The 26,541-nt window shown below is 38.5% G+C and overlaps 1 protein-coding gene and 1 long non-coding RNA gene across 3 annotated transcripts in view; one reads left to right on the forward strand and one right to left on the reverse strand.

Moving 5' to 3' along the window:
* Nucleotides 1-1,026: 1,026 nt before the first annotated feature.
* LOC113963638 lies at nt 1,027-9,937 on the reverse strand. The gene is made up of 3 exons (XR_003532907.1): nt 9,846-9,937; nt 2,684-3,534; nt 1,027-1,240 (listed from the first exon to the last, which is right to left on the reverse strand). It is a non-coding gene; the product is annotated as an uncharacterized LOC113963638 (long non-coding RNA).
* A 21-nt stretch (nt 9,938-9,958) lies between these two features.
* The window catches only part of MRPS9 (mitochondrial ribosomal protein S9), a 33,980-nt gene continuing 17,397 nt past the window's right edge, over nt 9,959-26,541 (forward strand). The window contains exons 1-4 of one of the 2 annotated variants that reach the window (XM_027674969.1): nt 9,959-10,024; nt 17,227-17,406; nt 25,965-26,027; nt 26,123-26,153. In XM_027674969.1, the coding sequence (XP_027530770.1) occupies nt 9,959-10,024; nt 17,227-17,406; nt 25,965-26,027; nt 26,123-26,153 (340 nt within the window). Of the gene's footprint in view, nt 10,025-11,634; nt 11,744-17,226; nt 17,407-25,964; nt 26,028-26,122; nt 26,154-26,541 lie in introns of those variants that run through there. The other variant, XM_027674970.1, reaches the window with a different exon arrangement.

A 26,541-nucleotide genomic window follows, 5' to 3' on the forward strand; every position in this document is an offset into this window, starting at 1 on the left:
AATCCTTGGTTAAGTAACCTAAGGATGTATCTAAGAAATTGTTTTTGTGCATTTCTGAATAAGAGTTTTCAGTCTCAGTGTTGTTTATTTATGTGTTTTGGACACACACTATAGCTTACTTTCTGTTACAGGCTTCTGTCCCACCACCATCATCTGTTTATTTTTACTCTTAAGTGCATATTTGGAATTGTCACTTAAGAGAAAGCATATTTTTGTCAACATTTTCTGTTCTACTTTACTCAGTTCTGTTTATTTTCTTTCCATATCTTCACTTCCATTTCTTTAAATATTGACTTAGAAATTCTTTAATTCTTAAGGAAGAAAAAAGACATCTCTACTGATTTGTGTTAGGATTACTCATAATGTACTATATATGCCCATGCAATAAAATAAATTTAAAAACCAGATTTTGTTCTAAATCAAGAAAATCCACCACAAATAGAACCACAACAGCTTGTTAGCAGAGAATGAGAATATTGCTGTGGGACAAAGGTTTCTAGATTTTTCCAAAGGCAAGTAAAACAATGAGATAGTGGTGTGAAAAGGAAGAATCTTCAGATATGGAATATGGAGGAAGGCTCAAGAATGTGAATTCACTTGGAGCTACTAAAAATATTATCATATTCCAACAGTAACGTTTTTATAGATTAAAATCCTAAGTATAACTGGCAGTCTAAGGAGAAGTTATTTTGAAAAGATGAACCATCTTTTTATAAAATTGGTTCTGATTCTTTAAAAACATTTGGCTTCCATCTGCTACAAATTATAAAGCAAGTGCAGAATAGGTACAAAAGAGGGAATATTAATTAGTCTTTTAATTCTTTTCATTGATTTATGGATATGATCTTATTTGTTTTAGCATAAACAAACACTATATAGTCTGATGTAATGAGCATATTTTTAAGTAAAATGAAGATACTTCCCTGCACACTCCTTTTTACAGCTCCTCTTTTGGGTCAGCTTGTTCAGACATCTTTAGCAGGGTTCAAAAAGGCTGCAAGCAGCATATACGTAACTTCATATTGTAAATCAACTATTTATTGGCAGCACCCACAAAACGTAGCTAGGATTTAACATTTAATCACTACTGTGCTTGCCATCCTGACAAAGCACCTGATGAATCTCTGCTGGCCAGGCAGGCATCAGTCATGGAGGAAAAGGCCGATCTCCAGGGCTCCTGAGGATGGTCCCTCATCGTGGTGGAGCTGCCATCTTCTACCTCAAGCTGGAGGTCTGTGGCCTGAAAAAAATCCATTAATTGATCATGGAAATGCTGGTTTTAAAATCCCTTCTTGTGGTGAATGGTATTGAATAGTGTGTCATTAATGGCAACAGCTTTGTTCACCAGATAAGAAGTTCTTTAAAGAAATACAGCAGCACAATCCTGGCCTTGGCTCAGGAGAATGGAATCCTCCCATTTTTACAAATATGTCCAGGTTCAAAAAATGCAGTGCAATTTACATTCAATTTTCTTATAATCTTCCATTCTGCATTTCCATTAATTTTCTTCACTGATCTTAAACTTAACTTCTGAAGATTCCTAAATTTTACATTTTTCTGAATACCATATTCCTTAACAGTAACAGCAGTGCCATTACTCAGCGAGAGTGATAAGCTGTTCTGTGTATTCTATCAGCGAAAACACAGCATCATCTAGAACTAAACCTTAACTGAGAGATCTACTGAATATTACGAAGAAGATTTAAGAATTTGGAAAAGTCCCCTGATATTTGAAAGGAGAAGACTCACTCAGATATGTTAATTCATTTTGCTACATTTGTTGTACTACTGGAGTGAAGAAGCAAAATATTTATAATCTAATTTCCAATATGAACATGAGAAGACAAAAATTTGACTTTTCTTAAGAATGTCAAACAATTCCGATTTTGTACATCAAATATTTGCATTAATCTGAGGCAAAATCTGAAGACCATTGTGTGTTTGTGAACATTCTCAAAATAATTAGAAGGTGCTTAAAACCTCTTTCAATATACCTAAATAAACAATTTAAAGTAACAATTAAACTACACATCATTTGCAGAAAATTTTAAACAGAAAAAGGAAAAAAAAATTTTGTTTCTCTAAGCCTGTTCCTCATTGCAAGGCCAACTATTTGCAGTCTCCAATAAAGTATTTAAAATGTGAACACTAACCTCAGTATGCTTTACCAAGTAATTTCTCATTTAATTTCATGTAACAGAAGAGTTACAGGTAGTTGACTCGTCTCCCCTTTTTCTTTTAGTGTTTGAAACTGTAGTTTTTTATTTTGAATAGTATCACATTTTCCCTGACAACTCCATTTTGAAAGACTTTTTTCCTGAAGGCTTCTTGCATTAAAAAATGTATTTTTTTTTCATATTCGCTTAGAATCTCTAGATTCCAACAGAAACTCTTACTGAAATTCCCGTTTCATTAACTTTTTTTAATGTATCCAGAAGAGAGTAAAACTAGCAATCACATCCCAGGAGACAGTGAAGTCCTCTCCCAAAAGATATTTTACAAGCATTTTATGCATTCTGCTTTTATTTTTTTTTAAGCAAATGGATATAATGTAATCTGGTTAAATCATATTGTATATCTAAGTATAGATTGACCTTTCCATGTAACTTTATAAATGACTGAGAAGGCTTGGCCGGAGAGACAAAATGTCTGTCGTCTTTAAAATATGCTGGAGCCTACTTACCTCTGCAAGGTTCAGGATAATTTGCTGCCAGCCAACCGTGTCCAGCTGTATTGTGACAGCACATTATAAATGACACATGACTTATGTCATCAGTAAGTAAGTAAATCAGTCAGTTTGTGACTGTGCTCACAGAAGTTGGAGATTCCTTCTCTTTTCCCCCTGAAAATCTGCAAACTTTCTCCCCTCTGTTTTGCCTCCCATTTTGAAACAGAATTATCATAATCTGAGAAATACAGTTGCTTGCTGCAGATGTTTAGATTTAGGCTGACATGCAGTATTAGATTCTCACATGTAAGGAGGTGATGATTCAGACAGTTTCTACTGACACTTATAATAATCTTAATTACATGTGCTATTTCACGAGTTAGCTCCAGACTGCATCATTTGCCCTCTTAAGTGCTTTCTTTGATGGTTGAAGATGGCAGAGCAAGACATGGCAAAACAGTGACTGCCTTTCTACCTGCAGGTCAAGTTGAGAAGAGAAAGTGTTCAAAAGTGCCTCCTACTCTTCTCCTCAGGATTATTTCCTGCAGTTGGAACTTGGCCCAAAGTGGTCAGTGGCTGACAGGTTCTCCAGGCAGACATAAAACACTTGTAAGCAAAACTATATTCCAGGTGCAAGCTTAGTTCTCCAAGAGCAGAGTACTATTTATGCATTTGGATTAGCTCTTGCACTGATTCATGAATGCTAAAGAAGCTTCCCATGCTTACTTCCCTCTCCAACCACACCCACACAAGATTATTGTGGACTAAGCTCTTCTACTTGTCCAGCAGCACAACTTCCAGGTGTCATGCTGACTGAGTCTTCAGCATTGGCACCCACAGGGTAAACCTTAGGTATTGCCTCATTGCTGCAGTAAGAGAGAAGACAAAAAGAATGATCAATTCTTTCCTCAGAACATCTGGGTAAGACATCTGTAGTATATTAGATACGTGGTTTTGCTGGACACTTTATAGCCTTGACACAGATTCAATACAGGCACATGAATTCTGTAAAGTGTTCTACAGCAGAAAACTGCAAATTATTTTCTTTGTTATTTGAATATAATGGTCAGAAAGTAACAGCAGTGCTTCGTGCTTTTTTTTTCTCTTAATCCAGATCCAATTTGTCATTCTCTTTCCTTGTTATTTCTGGTAAAGATGCATTGCATGTATTTCTTTAGACTTTCTGTAGAAGCCCTGATGACTCAGAAGCTTCTGCTGCTGTGGATGTTTTAAAACCTGAAATCGTTTAAGTCATAATTTCTTGTACTTCATTCTTTCAGAGACTGGTTCAAAGCCTGTTAAAGTTAAAACTTCCTTTTCATCTCTGAATTGGTTGGTATTTTGATCATTATTTTCATTTTGAGGGGAGAAGAAGTTTAATTCTGAATAACCACCTTGTCGTTTTTAGAGCATCTCCAAAGGAGCATGGAAAAGTGCAAGGTGCTGGATCTGCCATTTCCTCAGCTCCAAAGACATTGAGAGGATCACTTTTATTCTCTAACTTTTCAGCTCCCATCCAGCTCTCAAAAGGTAAATGCGGTCTCCTCTCACACTAGTTTGTGGCCAAGGTGACCATGTCCTCAACAACCTGGTCTTCTCAGCAGCATTATCTGAGTGTCTGGAACCACAGCGCTCAACGGGACAGTGCTTCGTCATTGACCATCATGCACCCTGCATGAATTTTAATCCAGCAGGAAAGGTGTGAGGTCACAGGAAGGTGCATGCCAGCCTTAAAAACAAAACGGAGCTTGCAGTCTGACAAACATACGGACGGAGTTCACAACCTCCAGCAGCATCCATAAACTGTACAATGGCAAATCCCTCGTGTTGTCCCAGGAGGGCATGCTCTGAGATGTATTTTCTGGTTATCTGGTGAGGTAGACAGGACTTACAGTGTCTATTCCCTCGCTATAAACGAACCTTGGGAAGCATATACAATTTGAAAAACTATTGTTGTCATCTATTTATTCTGAATATATGATGTATCCAGCCCTTAGAATAATCAATAATGAAAAGTTTATAAATCTGAACAGGTTCAGAAATGGGAATAGCAATAAATTTCCTTCTGCATGATGAAGGGATAAAACTTCTACTTCTCTGTGTCTATTTGCATTTCTGGTTCTATTTTGGGCTGTTTCCAGGGAAGGGAGGCTGTTCCCTAATTGGTGCTGATGTGACTCGATCAAGGTCACTGTCTCTAGGCCAGTCCTTAGGCCTCTTTTATATAGAAGTATAGGCACAATTTCTAGATATAATGCCAGCTCTGACTCAAAGATGCTGCTAGGATCAGTAATGACATTAGTTTAATTATACAAAGACCAAAAAAGTCTGATGCAAACCCTAGTCTAAAGAACAGCTCCAAATGATTCTATTATTGAAATACTGAATCAGCAATAGCAACAGTGATAAACATATGGAGGCAAAGTGTATGGTAGACAAATGACAAAGACACATTACATACTCTAAAAGCACTTGCCAACTAAAAATAGGCCCAGACACTACGTTTAGATCTCTTTGGGCTGACTCTTGCATTCATGTGGTATAAAACTATCTTCAGATGCCTCCAAATTACATCCATACAAGTCCTCTTTCTTTCTGAAAACCATTTAGAAAATCAGTGGGGTCTACCCAAGCACATAAATTATGGCAGAGCTGGAACATAATACCGCAGAAAAGAATGTTCCCCAAAATGCCTTGCAGTGTTCAATGATACCCATAAGCTGTGGTGGAGGAAAAAACCCCGTCAACTAGCAACCCTCAGACTGTGAAGAAAAGATGAAAGAGATGTGATCCATAATACTGTGAAAATCTGTGTAACACCTTCTTTCACGGAGAAGGAAAGCTGTGGTAAAGAACAAAACAGAAAGCTTTGTTTGTTTTACAAACAAAGATCTTTACAAGCTTTACAAGCAAAGATCTCTGGCTATTTTTGATTCACCTTTACTAATTTTTTGCTCAATCTAAACCACTTTCACTATAAAACAAAATATGATGCCTCTGTATTGTTGTTATGTAAATTTTCTTTATTTTTATATTTGATAAATAGTGTTGGAATAATGATTCTTGAAGTCTCTCTCACAACAGACTTGATTGACAGCCCCCTAAGTGCTGTGCCTTTTATAGTGTAACATAATTGAACAACCCTTAGGTAGCTAGTGTATGCAGTCTACGAAATGAAGCGTGCTCATTCCATATTTGAAGAAAAGTAGGTGCAATGAAATAGTTGTTCTTATTATTAGCCTTTTAAAGTAGAATTTATGTGTTTGCATTAAAGAAAACATGACTTCTGGATATATCAGCCTCAAGTCTTTCAATAGTGATGAAGAAGATCAATGCAAAACAATTTCTGTGTCAAAAAGCACACACATGTCATAAAATATCTGGAAATTACTTAACTGGAACAGAGTTAAAATATTGCTGAATTGTCTGCACTTTTAACATGCCTTCTGTTTTTTTTTCTAACACGTACTGATCAGCTTCTGAAACACAAAGCTTTCTGTCAAGCCATCCTTCTCCAGTGCTCTCCCTAGCCAAGAACTCCAATTTTTTGTTCAATGCTGGACCTGGGTGTTCCTAAACTTCCCTGGGTCTAAAGAGAATCCAGAAAGTGCTCCTGGTTAGGCCCTGAGAAACATTCTTGACATGCGGATACTCTTAACATTCTCAGACTCTGCTACCCAACCACTCAGCCCCTAGATGAGCACTGGTGATTGATGTCCCTTTTGGCACACGTGCCCTGGAACTTCAGCCAAAGTACTTACAGCATAAGATGGGAAAAAGAATAGAAAACAGTTTATAAGAAGAATAACTTTAGTTCAGAATTCCTAAAAAAATCTATTATTTTATTTATGCGTAGAGAAAACTTAAAAAATTTAGGCATTTCTTCAGAAATGGATTTGGATTAGGGAATCCTGCAAAGTTTTAACTCTCCTACAACTATTTGCTTTGTCTTCTGATGCATGAAGTCCAACTATCTCTGCTGCGGGTTAGCTTGTTCTGTTGCAAGGCAGAAGATCCTGCTACATCCTCCATCAAGTTCTGACCTCTTCTCCTGCATGAGTTTATTTTATATCTAAGCCCAAGATATGGTCTTCAGCTAATTACCAGTCAGGAGACTTTATCAGGGAAGTATCTCAGGGTATCTGCCCTGTCTTTATACTCTTCTGTAAGCATCTATCACTGGCAAAGGGAAGCCATCAGGCTCAATGGACCTTTGGTCTGACCCAGTACTGCCATCCTTGCCATCTTTTCGACTGCACGAGGCAGTGAGCTGGACAGCCACACATCTCCATCACTGTCACTGGGACACCTCTTCCTCAACCAACTGGTTTTCATGCTACCTATACCAGTAATCTGAACTCATGCTATCTACAAATCCTGTCTCTAACTGCAAAAGAACACCTTGAATCTCAATTCAGGACTGTCTGCATGTAGGGTGGTAATGTAAGCAACTGGCAACTTTGGACTGAAGCTCAGCCTTAGGTTTGTGCTCAGGAATTTGCACATACTACAGATGTGTCCCTCAGGCTCTCCCCTGACCCATGCATGTGACAGGCTCAGCCTGGTTTCCTCATTTCGCATTCAGTGATTTTTCATTTCAGAAACCTCAAGCCCCACACAAAGGCACTATTTTATTAATGTCAGGCCATCCCTCAAAGACAGCACTCCAAAGCTTTCATCATCCCAAATCATATGCTTACCCTCATTACCCAAGTCTAAAAACAAAAGCAGGTAATGTGATGCAGGCAACAGTCCCCAGTTCTGTCATTGCATAGACCATGATTAGCATCTACCTGAGGAAATGGGCAACCAGGTTCACAACTGGAACAGGTCCCCAGAGTGGAGCATTGCCCAGTTGGGCTCAAAAAGGACATCCTGCCACACAAGTGACTAAAGTTCCTCAGAGTGCTTAGCAAAGTATTGGGGTAGTTTACATGGATTAGGTAAGCACCTACAGTCTGTCAACTAAATGCAGAGATTGAAAGAGAAGCCCTTTGGAGTTAATCCTGGAATAAGTAGATTAAACATGGCTTTCTTGCATTTCCCTCTACCTCTGTCTCAACAAATTTTTGACAGAGGGATGGGGTGTAGGTGGCTGAGCATGTAAATAACTTCTGCTCATTTTTATCCTACTTTGGTTTGTGCAAAAAACTGATTTTGAACTGGCGAACCCAGACTCCTGCCATTTGCACAGAAGTAGCAATCCTTCCATTAGAAGGAATCTTTCTGAAACATACTGGCTGTGGCCACCACAGAAATACATTTCCTTCAAGGCATTCCCAAAGCATCCCAACTACATGCGCTCCCAATCAGTCTAGAAACTACTCACTCAGGCATCTCTGTACAAGTGTCTTCCAGGGGCAAGCAAGCCCAGGTAAGCTTTTGGCAGCAGGAGGATTCTTGGGAAATGCATCTGAAATCTTTGCAAAAATCTTGCACCTTGAAGGGGCAGCCATTAATTTATAAGGGTTGACAGCTGTAAGGATCAAAGAGAGACACAACATGGCCCCTGTCTTTAATTGCTGGACTGCACATACACCAAGGTCTTCATTCAGCAATATGCAAGAACAATTCTGTAACCTCCAGCTGGACTGTATGAAACCCAATATCTTTGAAATCATGCTCCAGACTGCAAAAGCATTCAGGATTTTTTTCACAGTGGGCATGGGAGTAGATACATGTAGGAAGTCAAGGGTGTTGAATTTACATCCATTAGCTTCCAAGTACAAGTGGATGATACTTTATAGATGGTCTGCTCCTTAAATTTAATTTACAATTAATTACATGTAGCAAATAAAAAACCTTCATCCAGCGGCGCTTTGTTTCGGTAGAGCTGACGGGTGAGAGTTAATAATTGCTCAGTGCAGTGAGGACCGAGGAGCTCCTCTGCTGCTGAACAAAGCCAAGATGCAGGGTGACAGATGGCAGATGAGATTCACCACGGGCCTTGAAAAGGCTGTACCCATTGCTGGCATTCTCCACCCCTTCAGCTCTGCTGGTTGCTTCAGGAGATGGGTCAGTGGGACTGTGACCGTGATCCAACCCCCTTTTTCTCTTTTGGAGAAACAGCTGGTAACCAAATGCCATCCCTACGTATGCTGTGAACGAGAGCACGGCTGCAGTTCCCAGTGCTTGGCCAGGTGTGCACAGGAGACACGTCACTGCTCTCCTTTGGTGCAATGTTCATTGCAATCATTTGAGCGTATCCCTGTCAGTAAAACTACTGACATTTTCATTTTCAGAGTTGGCAATTGCAAGAATAAATGCACCTTTCCAGGTAGCTTCTTCTTGACCTCCCTGCATGGATGACTTCCCTTGCCCATGGCCAGTTTTCTAACCTCGTTTATATCCCAGGGGGAAATTATACTTTTGTCTGTGTGGGGGGAAGCAAAGGCCACTGTGAAAAACTAAACAGAAAAATAAACCTGGAAAAGCACAGATTCACTTCCAGAATTTCCTCTCAAATAGTAACTGCTTCTAAAAAGAAGATCCCAGTAAGTCTAAAGTAACTTGGGGAAACGAGGAACACAGGCTCTCAAGGTTCAGTGTCTAGATTAACATCACCCTGGGAGGTGACAGGAATAACACTGACCTTCCCTCAGCAAGACCAACTGCTGCATCTCTAAATGTCATCCAGAGAAGGGCAATGGAGCTGGTGAAAGGTCTGGAGCACAAGTCCTGTGAGAATCAGCTGATGCAGCTGGGGTTGTTCTCCCCCGAGAGTAGAGGAGACTCAGGTGTGGCCTTATCACTCTCTACAAGTATCTGACAGGAGGTTGTAGTTAGGTGGGGGTTAACCTTTTCTCCCACGCAACCAACCAACAGGACAAGAGGACATAGCCTTCAACAGTACCAGCAGAGGTTTAGGTTGAACATTAGGAGGAACTTCTTCACAGAAAGGGTGATGAGACGTTGTAATGGACTGCCCAGGGAGGTGGTGGAGTCACCGTCCCAGGAGGTGTTTAAGGAAAGACTGGACGTGGCACTGAGTGCCACGGTTTGGTTGACGCGGTGGCGTTCGGTCATTGGTTGGACTCGATGAGCTCGGAGGTGTTTTCCAACCTAACTGATTCTCTGATTCTGTGGGTTTTTTCCATGGGAAAAAAAATAAAATCTGAAACACCCAAATAAACAGTGCTGGGGCGAAATCAGTAACTCCGACGCGATTTTACAGCACCGACGCGCAACCCTGCCCTTGGCCACGGCCGAGGCCGGGCTGGGTGGGCGGGGCACCACGCGCAGGCGCAGCTCTGGCCCCGCCCGCCAATGGGAGGGCGAAGCGGCGCGGTCATGGCGGCGGCTGCGGGGCGCGTGTTCCGGCTGTGCCGGCGGTGGGGCGCGGGGCCGCGCGCGCAGGTGAGAGCAGGGCCCACGCGGGAGGGGGCGGAGGGGGCCGCGGGTTCGCGTCCCCGGCCCGGCTGTCCCTGCCGGGCTGTCTCGGCCGCGGTGACATCGCATGGGAGGCCCCGGTTGGGCCCCACTGTGGTGCTGCCTGTGCCCCCGGGGCTGCGGCAGCGCTGGGGCGGGGAGTGTCGAGTGCCGAACTTGTTTTCCTTGATGTGAAGCAGAAGCAGCGTGGTTAAGCCATGATTTATTATGTGTATCTCACTGGAATTAACAGAGCCGTGTATAGAGCGAAGGCAGTACTGAAATACTTTTAAGATGGCAATTTTTAGGTTGATAATTTTGAATGACAAACAAAAACGCAAGAAGTTCCATCTGAACATGAGGAAGAGCTTTTTTACCTTGAGAGTGGCAGAGTGGCACTGGTACAGGCTGCCGAGGAGGTCGTGGAATCTCCCTCCCTGGAGACATTCCAAAACCACGCGGACGCATTCCTGTGTCACTTGCTTCAGGTGACCCTGCTTTGGCAGGGAAGTTGGACCAGATGATCTCCATAGGTCCCTTCCAATTCTGACTATTCTGTGAATGATGTTCGGGCAGCATGTGAGTAGGTAATGAATCATAGAACCACATAAAGGTTTGGGTTGGAAGGGACCTTAAAGACCATCTAGTTCCAACCCCCTGGCATGGACAGGGACATCTCCCGTTAGACCAGGTTGCTCAGGGCAGGTCTCTGAATATCTGCAGTGGAGACACAAATGTGCTCCACAAGTGCGGCAACTTCTGATTAAAGAGGATCACTTTGTTTTGAGAGGTACTGGTGTTCAGCTGATTGCCATTTAATTAAAAAGCTTAGCTGCTGTCAGTATTGTTTGTGCAGGGGTATTTGATACACCTGTATATATATTTAATCAGTGACCAGCAAGTAGATAAAAAGGCATGCTGGTAACACTTTCAAGTTACAAAGTAATTTAGGATAATAAGGGCTGAAGAACTGTTCGTGACTGAACTAAACCAAACTATGCAGTAACAGAAGATAGATGCAGTAAGGAAATGAAAGGTAATACCGGAAGGAGCAATTTGAACTGTTTATATTGGTTACTTCTAGATTAACTTTACCCATTAGGGGTGAAGGCCTGGTGCCCGTGTGGGTAGTTCTTTATGCAGCAGTGAGGTGTGGAGGGAATGACAAAGAGAATAAGACTGAAAATACTCTTAATACTCGATTTCATTCTCAGTTTGAATAGTTTGTGTTGCTTTAGTTATCCTATATCAAAGGTATGATTATGACAGTAACTTGGTTTTCCAGCTCAAACACATGCCTGAGTTTGAGCTGAAAACCATTTGTATTGTAAATGAGGAAATGATCTCAGAGGAGGAGTCACTGTAGAAGGTAGGGCTGGAAGGGGCCTTGAGGGATCATTTGTCTACTCCTCTTGCCGCCAGAGATGGGATCAGTACAGGATAGCCTGTAGCTATATACAGATTTTCTAGCAGTCTGTGAACCAAAGGATATGAAGGGAACTAATGGGAGACAGGGCCCAGAAAACTTAGACACTCTTCTTTCCATTGGGTGTAGTTAACTTGTGAAACTGTTTGGTGAGGATATTCAGGATATTAAGCATTTATGTGAATACAAAAAGCAAGTTGAGAAACTCAGAAGAAAATTCCACTGAGGACCATTAAAAACAAGATATTAGCAAATCTGAACTGCAGATTGCTGGAAACTAGGCAAGTGCCCTGGAAAAATTATCACTGCCTGTTTATCCTGTCTTTGTGCTCTGATGCAGACTGCTGTTGACAACAGGGTAATAAGTTGATGTATCCTTGTTCTGACCTTCTGTAACAATTTCTTACATCAAAAACTTATCTGTTCTTACTGTTCAGAAACTTTTTTATGGTGCTTGCCCTGAAAATCTCTCACAGTAGTTTTAGTTCATTACTTCTTGTCTCTCTTAGTGGGGGGGGAAATTTTAATTTCTTGGTTATTTTTTTTTTTAATTTTAAAGTGTCTTGCACTGAGAGAAGAAATAGGATAGACATTTTCTAATTCCAGTTCCCTTAGCCTTGACTGAGCAACAGGTTTAGTTTTCTACTCTTCCAATAAGCAAACTGCAGAGATTTAGTACAATTTATAAAGAAAAAAGGATCTAGCTTAGTTACTATCAGTCAATTCTGAAGTGACTGAATATTTGTTGTCAGCAGAAGAGTTCAGAGTGCCATACATCCTGCTGAATTTGATTAGGTTGAGTACTTTATCTAAATCACTGTGAATGGTATATGTGCTGATATCAGAAAGAGATATTTCTTCGATGGCAGTCTTTCAGAACTGCATGCTTGAAATGGAGAAGCCTTTTTTGCAGTTGTTAACTAAGCTAGAGTTGAAAAGCCTGTTACTACTTGAAAACTTGTGCCTCAAAACAATCAGATATAAATTCTCTTCCCCATTATGCACATCCGATACTTGCCATATATCTATACATTTAGAGCTATTTTGTTTCCTCAGTGTACCGGAAAACTTAATATTTAGATTTGGTCTAACATGTACGGAAAGTAAGTCTTCTGGATACAGTTTTATGGTTGCCTGTCAAAGGACCTAATTTTGAAAAAAAAGTTTCTTCTGATGAAATACTTTGTGAAATTTGATTTAAAAAGTAATATAAAATCACTTATGCATATGTGCATACTTGTGATAGTTTCTGATGTGTTTTGCAAAATGCTTCTGAAACATAAACTTGATACTGGTCCAAATAATTAGTTTGTAGGCCAACTGAAATCTGAGATTAGATAAATGTTTTTTTTAAGTAAAGCAATTAAAACACATTTTTGTGAAACAGCACACTAGAAATGCAACACTTGTCTATTGAGCAAAAAGCAATGTTTTAGAAACTGGGATGGCTCTGAGCATTTATATTCTGTATGATTGCTACATGTTTTTTTTGTACAACAAGTGATCAGAGGACTGCTGTTGGTGTCTTGCATGTCTACTGGGTTCAGTAACACTGGCTGTGCCAGTAATTGGAACATTGGACAGCTTTAGAGCAATTGGAACAACTTTAGTCCTGCGTGCTGATGTGGTTATACAGCTCCACATCTCTTACTGAAGTCCTATCCTGGAGATAACTTTTTAGTGCAAATTTGTTTGTGCACTGTGTGGTTTTGGAAAAGGAGGTGGTTAAAGTCTGCCAGCTTAGAGCATGGAAGAATCATGAAAATGGTGTGACCGTGTGTCTTCTATCTCTGTAACTGTGTCTTGTAAAACAGACAACTTTGGCTCTTGAATTTAAATCTCCTGACTTTGATTCACTTTTCTTCTCATTCTAAAAGTACGGGAAGCTTGTTTCCTCTGTTAGTGATACGTAGGGGTTTTATATCCATATAGCTCTGGTGAAGCAAAATGAACAGAATGAGTAAACAGACAGAGCCTGATTATTTCTCTTCTTCGAAAAAAAATGCAATTTTTTTTCCTAAGGCAAATTCAACATAAGCTTATTTTCTATAAATTTATGGTCTCCCTGGAAAATCAGGATTTGCCAAACTTTCAATACTAGGTTGCTCAGAAGGGAGTCAGGAAGGGAGAGTTAATCTCATGTCTAGAAGTAAAGGCTTTCTCTTCTCCTGCGTTCTGATGGAAGAGCGTATTATTTCAGGAGTACTGTTAATAAGCATTATTATTATTTTAAAAATGGTGAGGCTGCTGTCTGCAGTAATGCTTTATGAAATGTGTAAGAAGTGAATGCAAACCTCTGTGATTTCCTCTGCAAAGTAGAGGAGCACACTTTCTTGTTTGACTGAAATGCCAGAAGCATTTAGCTGTGCTTTGCAGTTCCTGCCTGTGCCACCCATGAAATAGTGCTCTTATCCCAGAAGAGGTACCCAATACAATAGATATTAATTTGCATAAGAGGCTGTTTTCTAATTATGAACAGTTTGTGTGTCCAGGGATTTTCGATTAGTGACGAATTGAAACTAGTAAAGAATATGAATAGCTTGAGGGAAGGAGGACAAAAATGAGAAAATTACAATAGAAATTGACAGGAATAAGATGAACGCAATCTTTTTTAAAGTATTCTGTTTAAAGCATGCCAAGAAAGCTATTTTGGGCCAAGTAATAAGGAATCATATGTTCATTAACAAGAATTACAAATAATTAGTTACTATTAAGACAAGTAAGACAGAAGATGAATTGAATTCTTTCCTGAGGAGTGACTAGAAGAATAGGGAATATGTGGAGATACCTCTGCTTTTTTTTATTGCTTTATAAGGAAATCATCAGAGCCTTGCCTGTGGAAAATGTGTATATTTAAAATTTTGATTATTTTTCTTTTAATTCAGCATATGTCAGTGTAACCTCACAGAAACATGAATATTAAAAAGAAAAGAAAAAGGAAGGGACAAACTAGGATTAGCATTGCATATGAGATAGATATATATATAAGCTGTGGAGAAAATGAAGCAACAGCAGGCTCTTCAGCATCAAATTCTGCCTTGGACCTGTTCTTAAATCTTTTGTTGCAAAAGTTTTGGTTAGTTTCCTGAGGTGCATACCTTGGGGGACAAATCGTTATCTCTGTCAGATTGTAAAAGCATAGAGGGTCAGTTCTTTCTGACTTATGTGACCTTATTCAAAGATTAGTTTACCTTCTGTGTCAAACCTGATTGAATTCATAGGACCCATCCTGCAGCCCAGGCATGTGTTATATACAGGTTTAAGGCAGGATATTGTAGTCTTAATTTCAAATTGAAATTTCAAGTGGGGTTGTTAGATTTTGTTTATTGAAGACTGAGACAGTCATAGATGGGTAAATTGATCATGAATAGCTTTACATATGTGCAGTCCATCCTGGATTGCCAGATGTTCAAAATATCAACTGGGCTCTGTGAAAGTACAGAGAAGAGCTGTGTTTCATTTCCTGTTCATGTAGGACTTGACCATGTAATGCAGAACACCAAAAGCTTCTTGTCACAGGAAAAGTTCCTGTAACCTGACTGCATTACTAACAGAAGGTGGAAGTTTGATCTGCTTTTGTGTTTGTCTTGCAAATATATCCATGTAATCTTGTTTTGATGAGACTTGTGGTTATAAGTGGGTTTTGAGACTACTGTCATATTTGTGTTAGTTACAGGAAGGTAGCAAGTATCTTATTCTATTCTTATTAGCTTAACTCAGAATGGTGAAATCCATCAAAATGCTCACCATGTCTAAATTGTGATCCGGAGAAGACAATTCTCGTGACTTGGAGGACATTTAGTAATTTCAAATACTACGTTTATTCTGTTCCCTGTAATCAGAACCCGAACTAGTTCACTTTGCTCTATGTGTTTGGGTTTTAATGTTTGGCTGAAGGTATCACGGAATTACAGAATATGCCGAATTGGAAGGGACCCACAAGGATTATCAAGTCCAACTCCTGGCCCCGCACAGGACCATCCCCAAGAGTAACACCACGTGTCTGACAGTATCATCCAAATGCTCCTTGAACTCTGTCGGCTTGGTGCTGTGACCATTTCTCTGGGGAGCCTGTTCCAGTACCCAATCACCCTCTGGGTGAAAAACCTCTTTCTAATATCCAACCTAAACCTCCCCTGACAGAACTTCAGGCCATTCCCTCAGGTCCTGTCACTGGTCACCATGGAAAAGAGATCAGTGCCTGCTCCTCTTCTTCACCTCACAAGGAAGTTGTAGGCTGCACTGGGGTCTCCTCTCAGTCTCCTCTTGTCCACGCTAAACAGACCGAGTGCCCTCAGCCACTCCTCATATGGCTTCCCCTCAAGGCACTTGCCTGGTAGACTGAGGTGGCAGCTCCAGGAGCAGCAGGGGCAGTTGAATAATTTACTCAAAGAAATTAAGGTAAAGAGAGGGCTCCCCTCTACTTTCTTGCTCCCAGTTGTGTGTTTCAGCCACCTTCTTGTGCCAGCTTTGACAATTCTCAGAGCCCTCCCTGAACTGCTCAGACTTACCAGCTTGGCTGAGAGCTGCCCACTTCTTGGGATGAAGCAGAAGTTAGTGTTCTGCCACATGTAGGGAGCTGAGCTGGCTTGCAGAGGAGTCCAAGTGCCAGAGCTGGCCCAGGGCAAGTGAAGGGAGTGGAGGAAAGAATGCTGGCAGGGGTGGACTGTGAAGTGGGCTCTCTCTGCCCTGTGAAACTGTACTGTCTGCTCACAAAGCCAAGCCTTGGTATTTTGAAAGGACGGGAGTGAAGCATTTCAGGGTACTATCTGATGAACAGAACTGGGCATTTTTCTGAATCAGAAGTGATTCTTTTTCTGTCTCTGCTTTTCTGTCCCACACTGCCTTCTTTCTTGTGATTCCCTCCCTCCCCCGCCTACAGAAGACCACACAAATAATCAGTTCTCATTCAGTTTGTGAAATAATTAAGCTGTAGAGGACTTTAATACTAATGTTGGCGAGCCAAAATAGTGCATAATATTGGCACTTGGCCAGAATTGGGACATTACAGCTCTATCAGTGAAGCTCCTGTTTTCTGACAGAGAGCTCAGTTGAAATTAGTCATCTTAACTACTGATTGTCTTGGTAGAAGTAAGACCAAACCTGCATCCTGCGAAGATCTGAAGATAACTGTCCCCCAAGTTTTGGCCTCTGAGCTGGTAGAGTGCTCGGTAATATTTGCTGGTGAGAACTGCCCTACTAGTTTTTCTAATTGTTCTACTTGAGACAGTGAAGTAGTTTAAGAACCATTCTGGCATTGCCAGCAGGAAAAGAGCACTCCATGGCCTTTCCAGAGCCTTTAGCAGTATTTGGTCAGTGGCTTCTGAAATACCACTAGGGAGCTGCCCCACATATTCTTTTCATACTTTGTTGTGGGAGGCCTCCAGGTGAAAGCAAAACCTGTGTATTTGCTGATGGATTTTTGTTTTCTTTTAAGACTGGATCTGTTGATCAGTGCTGTCCTTTGCTTTTGCAAATGTTTCTGGCATAGGATACTACATTTGTTTCCATCAGAAAAATCTGAACTAATTGTAATGTGTGAAAATGTGCAATTTTTAGAATATTTTTATCTGTTTATGGACATTAAACTGTTGGAAGAAAATGGTTTAATGAGTAACACTCCTTTTCTTCTCTTATTACTGTAATGTGTTGAATCTTGTTATAGGTATGAATAGCTTGTTATATTAATTTATTCATTTTATTTAGAGCTCACTATGCCAGAAAAGTAAAATAAGTCTCACTATTGTTTTATTCATTTTTTCAGATGTTAAGGCTGATCTATACCACTACAGCAGTGCAGAGGAAAAATGTAGGAGCCTCAGGACCTGAAAAGTACACGGAGGCATTTATTAAAAAACAGATTGAAGAGTTCAACCTAGGAAAGAGACATTTAGCCAACATGATGGGAGAAGATCCAGAAACTTTCACCCAAGAGGATATTGATGTAAGTACAGTTGCTCTGTTGGAGAAGTAATTTACTGTAGAGTTTCAGATATTGAAAGCACTTTACTTCAGCATGAGCCCCTCAGCTCTCCGTGAATTTTAATCAAACTGTCAGAATAAGGAAGAATGCTACTATACATGGCAACTGTGACTGTGAATAGAAATTCTACCGCTGCTACCATGTGAGGTCAGACATCACAGTATAGAACTGTATGCTATATCCTGCTAAAGCACATGAGGTTCTTTTTAAAAGTACTAATGGATAATCCCTTTGATCTGAGGTTATAAGAGGCACTGTAGAGGTTTATGTAGCATTTCAAAACGTTTACCCACAATTTGACCTGCTGTGTATATTTAGAGTTTTCTTGTGTGATATGGTGGGTGCTGGTAATGTAAATTAAGTTTTATAGGGTATTTCACAACCAACACACTGTTTTAGCTTAAGGATTTTAATACAGACATGAATTTAAGCTCATATCAGTATCTACAAACATACTATTTTATTGTCATTCCCTCTCACGACTGGCAGATGGGTGGCCTCCTCTTTCTCTCTGTCATTTAGGTGCATGTAAAGATATGCTCCCTATCACTCAGAAAAATCTTTTGTTGCATAGATTTTTTTCTTTTATGTCCTACCTGGTCTTCACTTCTGTCATTTCTGTCTTATTTTATCACACATCAGAGATAGGGAAGAGAAATGTAATTTGGTAGCATTCACTCTTAGGTGAAGCTGCATGAAGTCTTGTGGCTGAAGTTTTCTTTGCACAGCAACAATACTATTACTGTTAGCCATGGCAGTCCAGTGTATCAACAGGGCCCTTAGGGCAGGTGTAGTATTGTGGCAAGTGCAAAGAGAGAGGTGTCCGTGGTTTAGTTTTTTTCGGGGTGAGGAGGCCATTTGTTACCTCTCTCAGTGGCAAAAATCTGTCTCCACAGCTGCGTCCATGTAAGAGGTCTTGACAGTGTACTTATTCCAAGAAAGAACTACATCTGTACATGGTGAGAGAGGCTGATTTCAAAGAGGTTTGAGTGGCTTCAACACTAAGTTCTGAAAACTACTCTGAAAATAGGCAGCAAGGCAGAGAGACACAGAGTTAATGGCTTGTTGAGAAAAAGGCTGAAGAGAGACTTGAGTTTTATCGGGTATCTGAAAATCCATAAAGGAAGCTTGATTTCAAGTCACAAATCCATAGGAAATTAAGCTTTATGAGTACAAAGCTATGCACTGATACTGTGTCTACTTTTGGTCAGAGTTGTAGGTATTGTTCTGCTCTTCTACAAACAAGTGCTAGGGCAGAGACCCTGCCGGTCTCAGTGCAGAGTGGATAAGGTCAACAGTCAAAATATTCATCGAGGTCAGCAGTAATAGCAGGCTGTTTCCTTCACTGGGTTATTTCTGTACAAACTATAGAATTTTCTTCTCATGTATTTTTCAGATGTTTTTCTTACCTTTAATGACCTTTATCTTTTTGAGTTACTTTCTTGTAAAGTAAGCATGCACATACCTATCACCAGAATACCTCCCATGTTAATACAGTACAGTGATGATGCTGATAATTCAGTTTGTCTGAAAGGTTAATGGTTGGAGAATGCATTAGTCTGTAGTCTGGCATCCTTCCTTGATAGGGTCTAGGGAGAAGGCTTGTAGAAAGCAAGACTGCAAGAAATGCCGAATGGCCATATCTAAGGAGTGGTTTCTTCTTTGTGAGTCCATAGCACTATGATCATTTGCACAAAATTAACTGAGCTCCACCATTAGTAAAAGCAGACTCACTGGAAATTAGCTTTTACAAATGCAGTGAAGGTGACAAATATGGGACTGCTTTGCAGACTCTGTTACTGAAAAGATGGAGAAGTGGAGCCAAAAGAGTAGTGTTTTGTTTGGTGATATCAAGTGTCTGCGGTACGTTTGATTTCTTCATATTCTGTCAGGTGTTGGGAAATAATTAGTGTGTAATAGTGTCTGCTATGCATAATTAAATTTCTGTTATAAAAATATAAAAGCTCCTTAAGCACTGGCAGGAGAATTATCAAGCTTTACATTTTGAGCAGCAATAATTCTTTCTGATGAGTGCTTATATACCTCCATGTCTTCTACTGTTAATCAGTCTTTGCAGTGTATTTCAAAAGTAGACATCATAGGATTCTGTCCTTCACTAGAGTTTTAGGTATTGTGAAAGTTTTAAACGGGAAAATAAGTTGACTTACTTGCTAATCCTCTGGATGTTGTGGAAGCAGAATTGCCTCTTACTGATGCTTTTATTTAGGAATGAAAAGTTAAGCTGTGTATTACAACAGTATTTCTGGAGGAGAAAAAAAAATCCAGCAAATTGATATATAACTCTGCACAAGTCTACCAATTGCTTTTTAATTGGTATTATAGACCTCACTCTGAAGCTAGGATGTTTTATTCTCCTATGTGTGAATATGTGCTATGAAGTTTTTCTAATTGATTTGCTTTGCCCATTCCATTTGATGTATCATTTTTCACAATATTTCATAATTTGTGCTCATTTCTAATGAACAGAGTCGTTAGGACAGGCATGTCTAAGTACAACTGACAGCTAACATTAGGTGCCAGATGCAGTTTATAAAGCTATGTAGAACTGCAGAGAACAGTTTAAATAAATTAGCACCTGTACATTAGTCTCACTTGCTGGTAATTTATAAGCGAATCAGTAGAGATGACATTTAGGTAAGTCATTGATCAAGTTAACAGCTGCATACCCACTGTCCAGCTGGGATACCTAATTAATAGAGATTGCAGTCCTGACCTAGAGCTTTTCCCTGTTTGAGTCTGTAATCCTTTTATTTTGTGATTTAACTTTAACTTACAGTTGTAGTAAACAGCCCACAGTCATTTGCCACTGTCAGTTCTGTGATATTCCACTTTAAAGCCCAGAAATCTAAGTAAGATTAATACATGAAGAGCATCTTAAGCTTCATGACCTATTTATATGCCAGTATTTTTATTATTCATTTTTATGCAGTCACTAAATGCTCTCCCAGATATGAGCTCATCATAAAGCAATACTCTTTCCCCATAAGAGTTAGTAAAACTCAAAAGCTAAAGATCTATGTTCATTTTCTCTTGTTGTCTTATGACCTAATAGATTGTTGTCAAGCAGATGGAATAATTTGAATATAAAATAAAGGTTTTCTCCACTAGCATACATACTGTTGAAAAAGTACCAGTAAGATTGTTAATTATGACAATGTTAAATATGGAAAGACTTAATTCCTCATAAGGTGTAGTTTCTTTCAAAACATTAAGACTTCTTTAATGAAATAACTTCAGTTGCTTTTACAAGTGGATCGGCACATCTCGTTTCTAAATAATGTTCAAATTTTAGCAATGCAGAATGCTAGAAATGAGTCAATATTGGCATATGTGAAATGTCAGAAATGTTATTCAGAACAAAATGCATTTCTGAACTTCCTGTTGTCTGCAAGAAGAGTGTCTTGTCCAGCATTGTCCTTACAAGAAATAATTTATTTTGTATTGTTTTTTAAATAGTTGAAGATAGAATGCTTTTTTCAACTCTTTTTTATTTTTTTCCCCAGTGGAACGAAACTCTGCATTAGTATTTTCTTACTTCTGCATCAATCTGAGATGATGACTGCTGTACTTTTTTTTTAAATTCTTTGTAATAATGTTCTGTGTTTTGAGAAGTTGAAATGAAGATGGAAATAATGTCTGTTTCTTTCAGCAGGCTTTTGGCTTTTTTTTTTTTGCTCTGCTAACTCTCGACAAGACAATTTTGTTTTGAAAATTATTAGATTGTATAAAAATAATGTAATATTAAAAGAAGATGGGTTTTTCATATAAGACTAGTGGATTGCTTTGTTTGTTTCTTTTTTTTTCCCAAGAGATGCAGCTAAAATGGTATGTCACTTTGAACTTGAAACTTCTTTCTGTCCAAGCTAAAATTCAGCTTTAGATAAAGTGACAATGATTAGGTTGGTTTCAGTAAATTTTAATAGTTAGTTGTTAGAGGAAGATTTTATTTTACAGTACAAACTTAGGTGTGTCATTGATTCTTTTGTTGTTGTTGTTAACCTTTTCTGTCTTGTTAAATAAAACACCCCCTATTTCAGAGGTAGCATTTTGTGTCCCGTTATTGTTTCATTGATTCCTGGGTTTACCCCAAATATTCTGAATTTTGGATGCTGAAAACTGTTGAAGAATACTGCTAGTGTGGTTTGAAGGAAAACAGCTGTTCCAGAATATATCTTGGTCTGAGAAATGATGAAGTACAGTGACTAAGTGATGTGATTCAAGAGGCACGGCTTAAGAAGGGAAGTGGCTCTCATGATCAAGTTGAGGAGTAGAAGAAGCTGAAACAGCTTTTGCTCAGGTGTTTCATTAAAATGTTACAGCATAAAGTGTCACTTCTCTCTTCAGTGTTTTGATGATTAAAGTTTTGTATATATTAAAAAGGAATGAGCTGAATTCTTGAGCCCTCTGCCAAAAAGGATGCTGCTGCAAAGGAGCCCCAGGGTGGAGGGTTTTATTTTTTTCTTTTTTTTTTAAATTTTTCCCCCCTTATTCTTTCTTTGTTTCCTATAAAATACTTCTCCTCAATGGGTGTTACTTCTATCTTTGCACATGACTTGAGCAGTGAGAATTGGTGGGATGATTTGTGTTTGAGCTGTAGCTTCAACAAAAGTGTGGAAAGACCCCTGGGCAAGATCAATTTAAGAACTGAACTGCAGTCTGTTTTCTCTAACCCAGTATGACACAGTCAATTCTCTTTGACTCAGTCAACTCTATTGAATTTTTAGTTTCTCAAGACATGATGAAAAAAAGGGAACAGTAACTCTTACCTAGCTGAACTTGTTTGATTCAGAGTTAGTCTCTGACATTTGAGAAAGTGAGTAAAGAAAATTTCTTGGCTTGTAGATAGGCAGGAGGGGAAGGAGGATCAGGCATCAGCATGTACAACAAGCACAGGGAAGAGGGAAGGTGAGGGTGTGGTAGTTACACTGAATTTGCACAACATGCCACATGCAGTGCTAGACAGATTACTTAATAAAACGGTTCGCATGTTTGAAGGACTGCCAGATATGCTTTTTGTTTTGTTTTTCTTTTTTAATAGGAATGGAAGGTTGTTCTCATTATTCCAACTGGCTTGAATTCAAACTTAAAGCTGCAAGTGAAAGACATTTTGGTCCTGTGGGCAGTATATTGGCTCATCTGGTCCCTCAACCACTGATGATACAACAGAATTCGTTTTAATTTGTTACAGGAATGTTAAGTTTACCAGTGCAGTTTAAGAAATGTCTGATGTAAACTATCTTGTTACTAACATATATTCATTATGATCTGCTTTTTTAAAGGTGTGACTACTGGACATTTTCTTTTTCTCTGCATGCATCAACAGTAAAGTTTATAAACAAAGGCTTTCAGATCCTAAAAGGAGATGGGTAACGTTTTTTTAGTAACTCATAGCAGCAGCAGACTGTACCCATTCCACCTTTTTCAAGTAATTTATGTAATTATTTTTGGAAACAGCATTATGTTACTAGGTACCAGGATTTTTAATTGTGATTCTGCTGAAAATAATTATGGATGTTTAATTTTTAGAAAGCTCTGCTTTATTTCCAAAGACAATGGCAACAGTATGATTTGACAAACAGAACTGTGAAATAGCAGCCCAGAAACTGTGGAGTCTAGAGTGGGGTGAATGTGTCTTATATAGCTGACATGATGCCCTGAAGAAAGTAGTTCTTGGTCATCATATTCAGCACAAGAGTTTCTTTAATCTAGAGTTCAAGTCTATATAAACCCTAGAAAGAAGGATATGGGCCAGGACCCTTAAGCTGAAAACCACTTCTGGAATGGAAAACTGCAGTTAAATCTAAGAGGTTTCTTGGGACCTTTACTGCTAGCATTTACACTTTGATTATAAAGTTTTAAGAGGGACATTCATCTGCTTTTTGTGTTCAGGAAAATGCAGAATGTACGGCTAATTCTCTGCGGAATTTTGATTTGTGACATGAAGATTCTTTGGAAGGAAACCTGAGTTCCAAATCTGAAGACATTGTCAGAAGATTTCAGGGAAATAATTTCATGGTTATATGCTTCACCTGCAGTTTGGAGAGACTAATTCTAATGTAATTCCTAAAACCGATCCACCATCTTTTTTATTGCTAGTATACATGGGTGTTAAGAATTACAGGGGTTTTTTTTTAATACTTTTCTACAAAACTGAAACATTTACATAGATAAAATCAGCTTTGGTAGATAAAGTTCCCAGGAGGCAGTCTGACTTGCTATTTAGGTGCTAAAAATACAGTCTGAGGAGCCAGCTATGTAAAATTAAGAAGAAACTTCTGAGTAAAGTTGAATTGGAGTCTATTGCATCCCAGGATAGTTCATCCTTGATTACATTTCCATAAAAGGGAAAAGGCAGGAAGACTCCATTTCTTTCCATTTTGGAACAACAAAAAAGCAAACTTATAAAATGAACTATTATTCTTTGGTTAATTATTTTGTGTAGAGCTGAAAGTAGATGTTAGGATTTCTTAATGCAGGGTGTGCTTATGCCTGTAGTGTGAAAGACATGAGTATATACATATAAAATAATAAAATAAAATAATAATATAAACTTTCCAGAAGTAGATAAAATAAAATAAGTATAAAATAGATATATATAAAGTAGATAATATAACGTAGATAAAATAAAACAAATATAAAATAAACTTTCCAGAAGTAGAAGGTCTCAGATGGCAGCCACTTTCTTCATTATAAATGTCACATTGTTAAATTTGGCATTTATTAAGGTGTCATAGTTACAGTAACTGTTTTGACTGAGATTCTGAAAATGCTTATATAAAGATTACGTCTTAAGTACACACACAGTCAGTCTCAGTATCGTGTAATAATTTCTTTTAATATATAAGGTGTTTGTTTAACATCATTTGGCTCACAGCAGATTTCTCTATTGTCATCATAATTAATCCCCATTTGTTCGTAAATAGGTGTTCACCTACTGTGTGTATACATAAAATGCCCATTGACTAACAAATGGGAATACAGTAGTCACTAAGAGAAACAAAATCACCATTTTATAAAATCAAGTTAAGCCTTTTGTTTGCTTCAGAATTCTCAAAATTTCTGTTCAGAATGCCAGTAGGGGATTAATGAAAGTAATAGGTTAGGTCTTTTTACACTCCATGCATATTAAATCAGTTGAAGCACTGACAAACCACTCCAAGTCAATGGAAAAAATTATCAGCAAGTAATAGCCCTAAGGTAGCCTAACTAACAAAGAACCATTCTTCTTGAGAGAAGATTTTAAACTCAGATTTTATTGTAATTCTACTTTTCTGTACTGTTTAATGGAAATATAAATGAGACCACTGCCAGAGGGGTTTATTTGGTTAGTCCATTTTACTGAACAAGCACAAGATTTCTATCTGAAGCTCTACTACCCACTGTCTGAAGTTGGCTACACTTGCCAGACCTCTCCATCTGGGGTTTTTTGATGGCTAGTTTTTTCTAGTTTTTTTTTAAAAACAAATGAAAATAAACAGCTCTCGGAAATGCATATTTTTGCGTTATTAAATTCTGGTTTAGTTATATTGAAGAATGAGAGTAAGATTATGTTGAACAGAAACGTGTGTCATTGGGCTTAACCTTGTAACGTACTTTGCCCTACATTTTGCAAGAATGATTTATATTATTGGTATGCTAACTTTATTTGCTGGAGGCAAATAACTTTTATTTTATACATCACATAAATAGTGGTAAATGTTAGTTAAGTAAAGGCAAAGTATATACCTTGTATATAGCGAAAACAATGGTAAACAATGAGCGTGTAATGAATGTCATACATTTTTCTAAATTATATTAGCAAACCTTTAGGTATCTAAGGAAAAGAAAGATGTCATTTAAGAGTCTTTCTTCTTTTAGTGATTCACAGTTGTTTCCAAATGCAGTGATCAATGAAATGCTTATTTAGGCTATGTGAAATATCTTCTACTGCCACAGCAAACACGGCTTTTTAGACTTGAGGAAAGTATGTCTGGAAACTGTAGAAACTGGGGTTTAAAATGTGTAAAATTTGGCTTTTTCCTCTTGCTTTAAATAAAACTTCTATGCTTGGTCTGTCAGTAGGCACTGTTAACCAGCACTGATATTTTCAGAAAGATAAATAGATAAATGTTGCAACTTCCTCTAAGGAGTCACAGCATTTGATATTTTAGAGGAAGATAACTGTGTATAAAGGTGGTCTTTGCATTTGAGTAGTTCTGATAAGTTATGATAAATGCATTCTATAAAAACTAAACTTTGCAGAAGTGTACTCATTCTGATGCAGTAGAGTAGAGCCTTCAGAATGAGGTTTTACTTTTATGAGGGTTCCAGAGGAAATTATCTGCTTTTCTTTCCAGTACAGCACATATGTGGCATTATTTCTTACTGATTTGGTTACCTTTAACGTTAACTGTACAAAGTTAACGCTATTTTTTCTTCTTAAGAAAGTACCTAAGAAATGTGATGATGATTTTGTGGAGAAAAAAAATCACATAGAAGATCTCTCTTCTTGTTTTCAGAGAGCTATTGCCTATCTCTTTCCTTCTGGCTTATTTGACGAACAAGCCAGACCCATGATGAAGGTAGGATTTTTTTTTTGCCTTTCTGAATAACAGTAGCATGATATTTTGAGTGATGTTTTACTTTTACTGATATTTGTTTATTTATTTATTGACAGCATCCTAGGGAAATTTTTCCAGAGCAAAGAAGTAAGTGTTCCTAGATATTTTTTTTTATTATTCCTAAGTATTAGAATTGTTGCATATGTAGAATATCTTATTTTCATGGATTTATTCTTTTCCCTGTTTTCTGATGACTGCCAAGACAAGAGCAGTAAAAGTCTAATCTAATATTCTGTGTTTTAGGATAAAAATTATTGCTGGATTCTGGAATACCAGTGGTCTTCTCAGAAATCATGTTAACTGACTAAGATAAATGGTTTTCGTTGTTTAAAAATAAACAATAAGTAGGATGATGTTCAAGTCATGGGAAAACCTTTTCTTGGATTCAGTAGCTTTTTGTCAGAGCTGTCTATCACATCCATAAAATATTCATTAATACTATTTTAAACTTCATTAATACTATTTTAAACTTCAT

Source organism: Neopelma chrysocephalum, unplaced genomic scaffold (genome assembly GCF_003984885.1).
Source record: "Neopelma chrysocephalum unplaced genomic scaffold, ASM398488v2 Primary Assembly neopelma1_25, whole genome shotgun sequence".
NCBI lineage: Eukaryota > Metazoa > Chordata > Aves > Passeriformes > Pipridae > Neopelma > Neopelma chrysocephalum.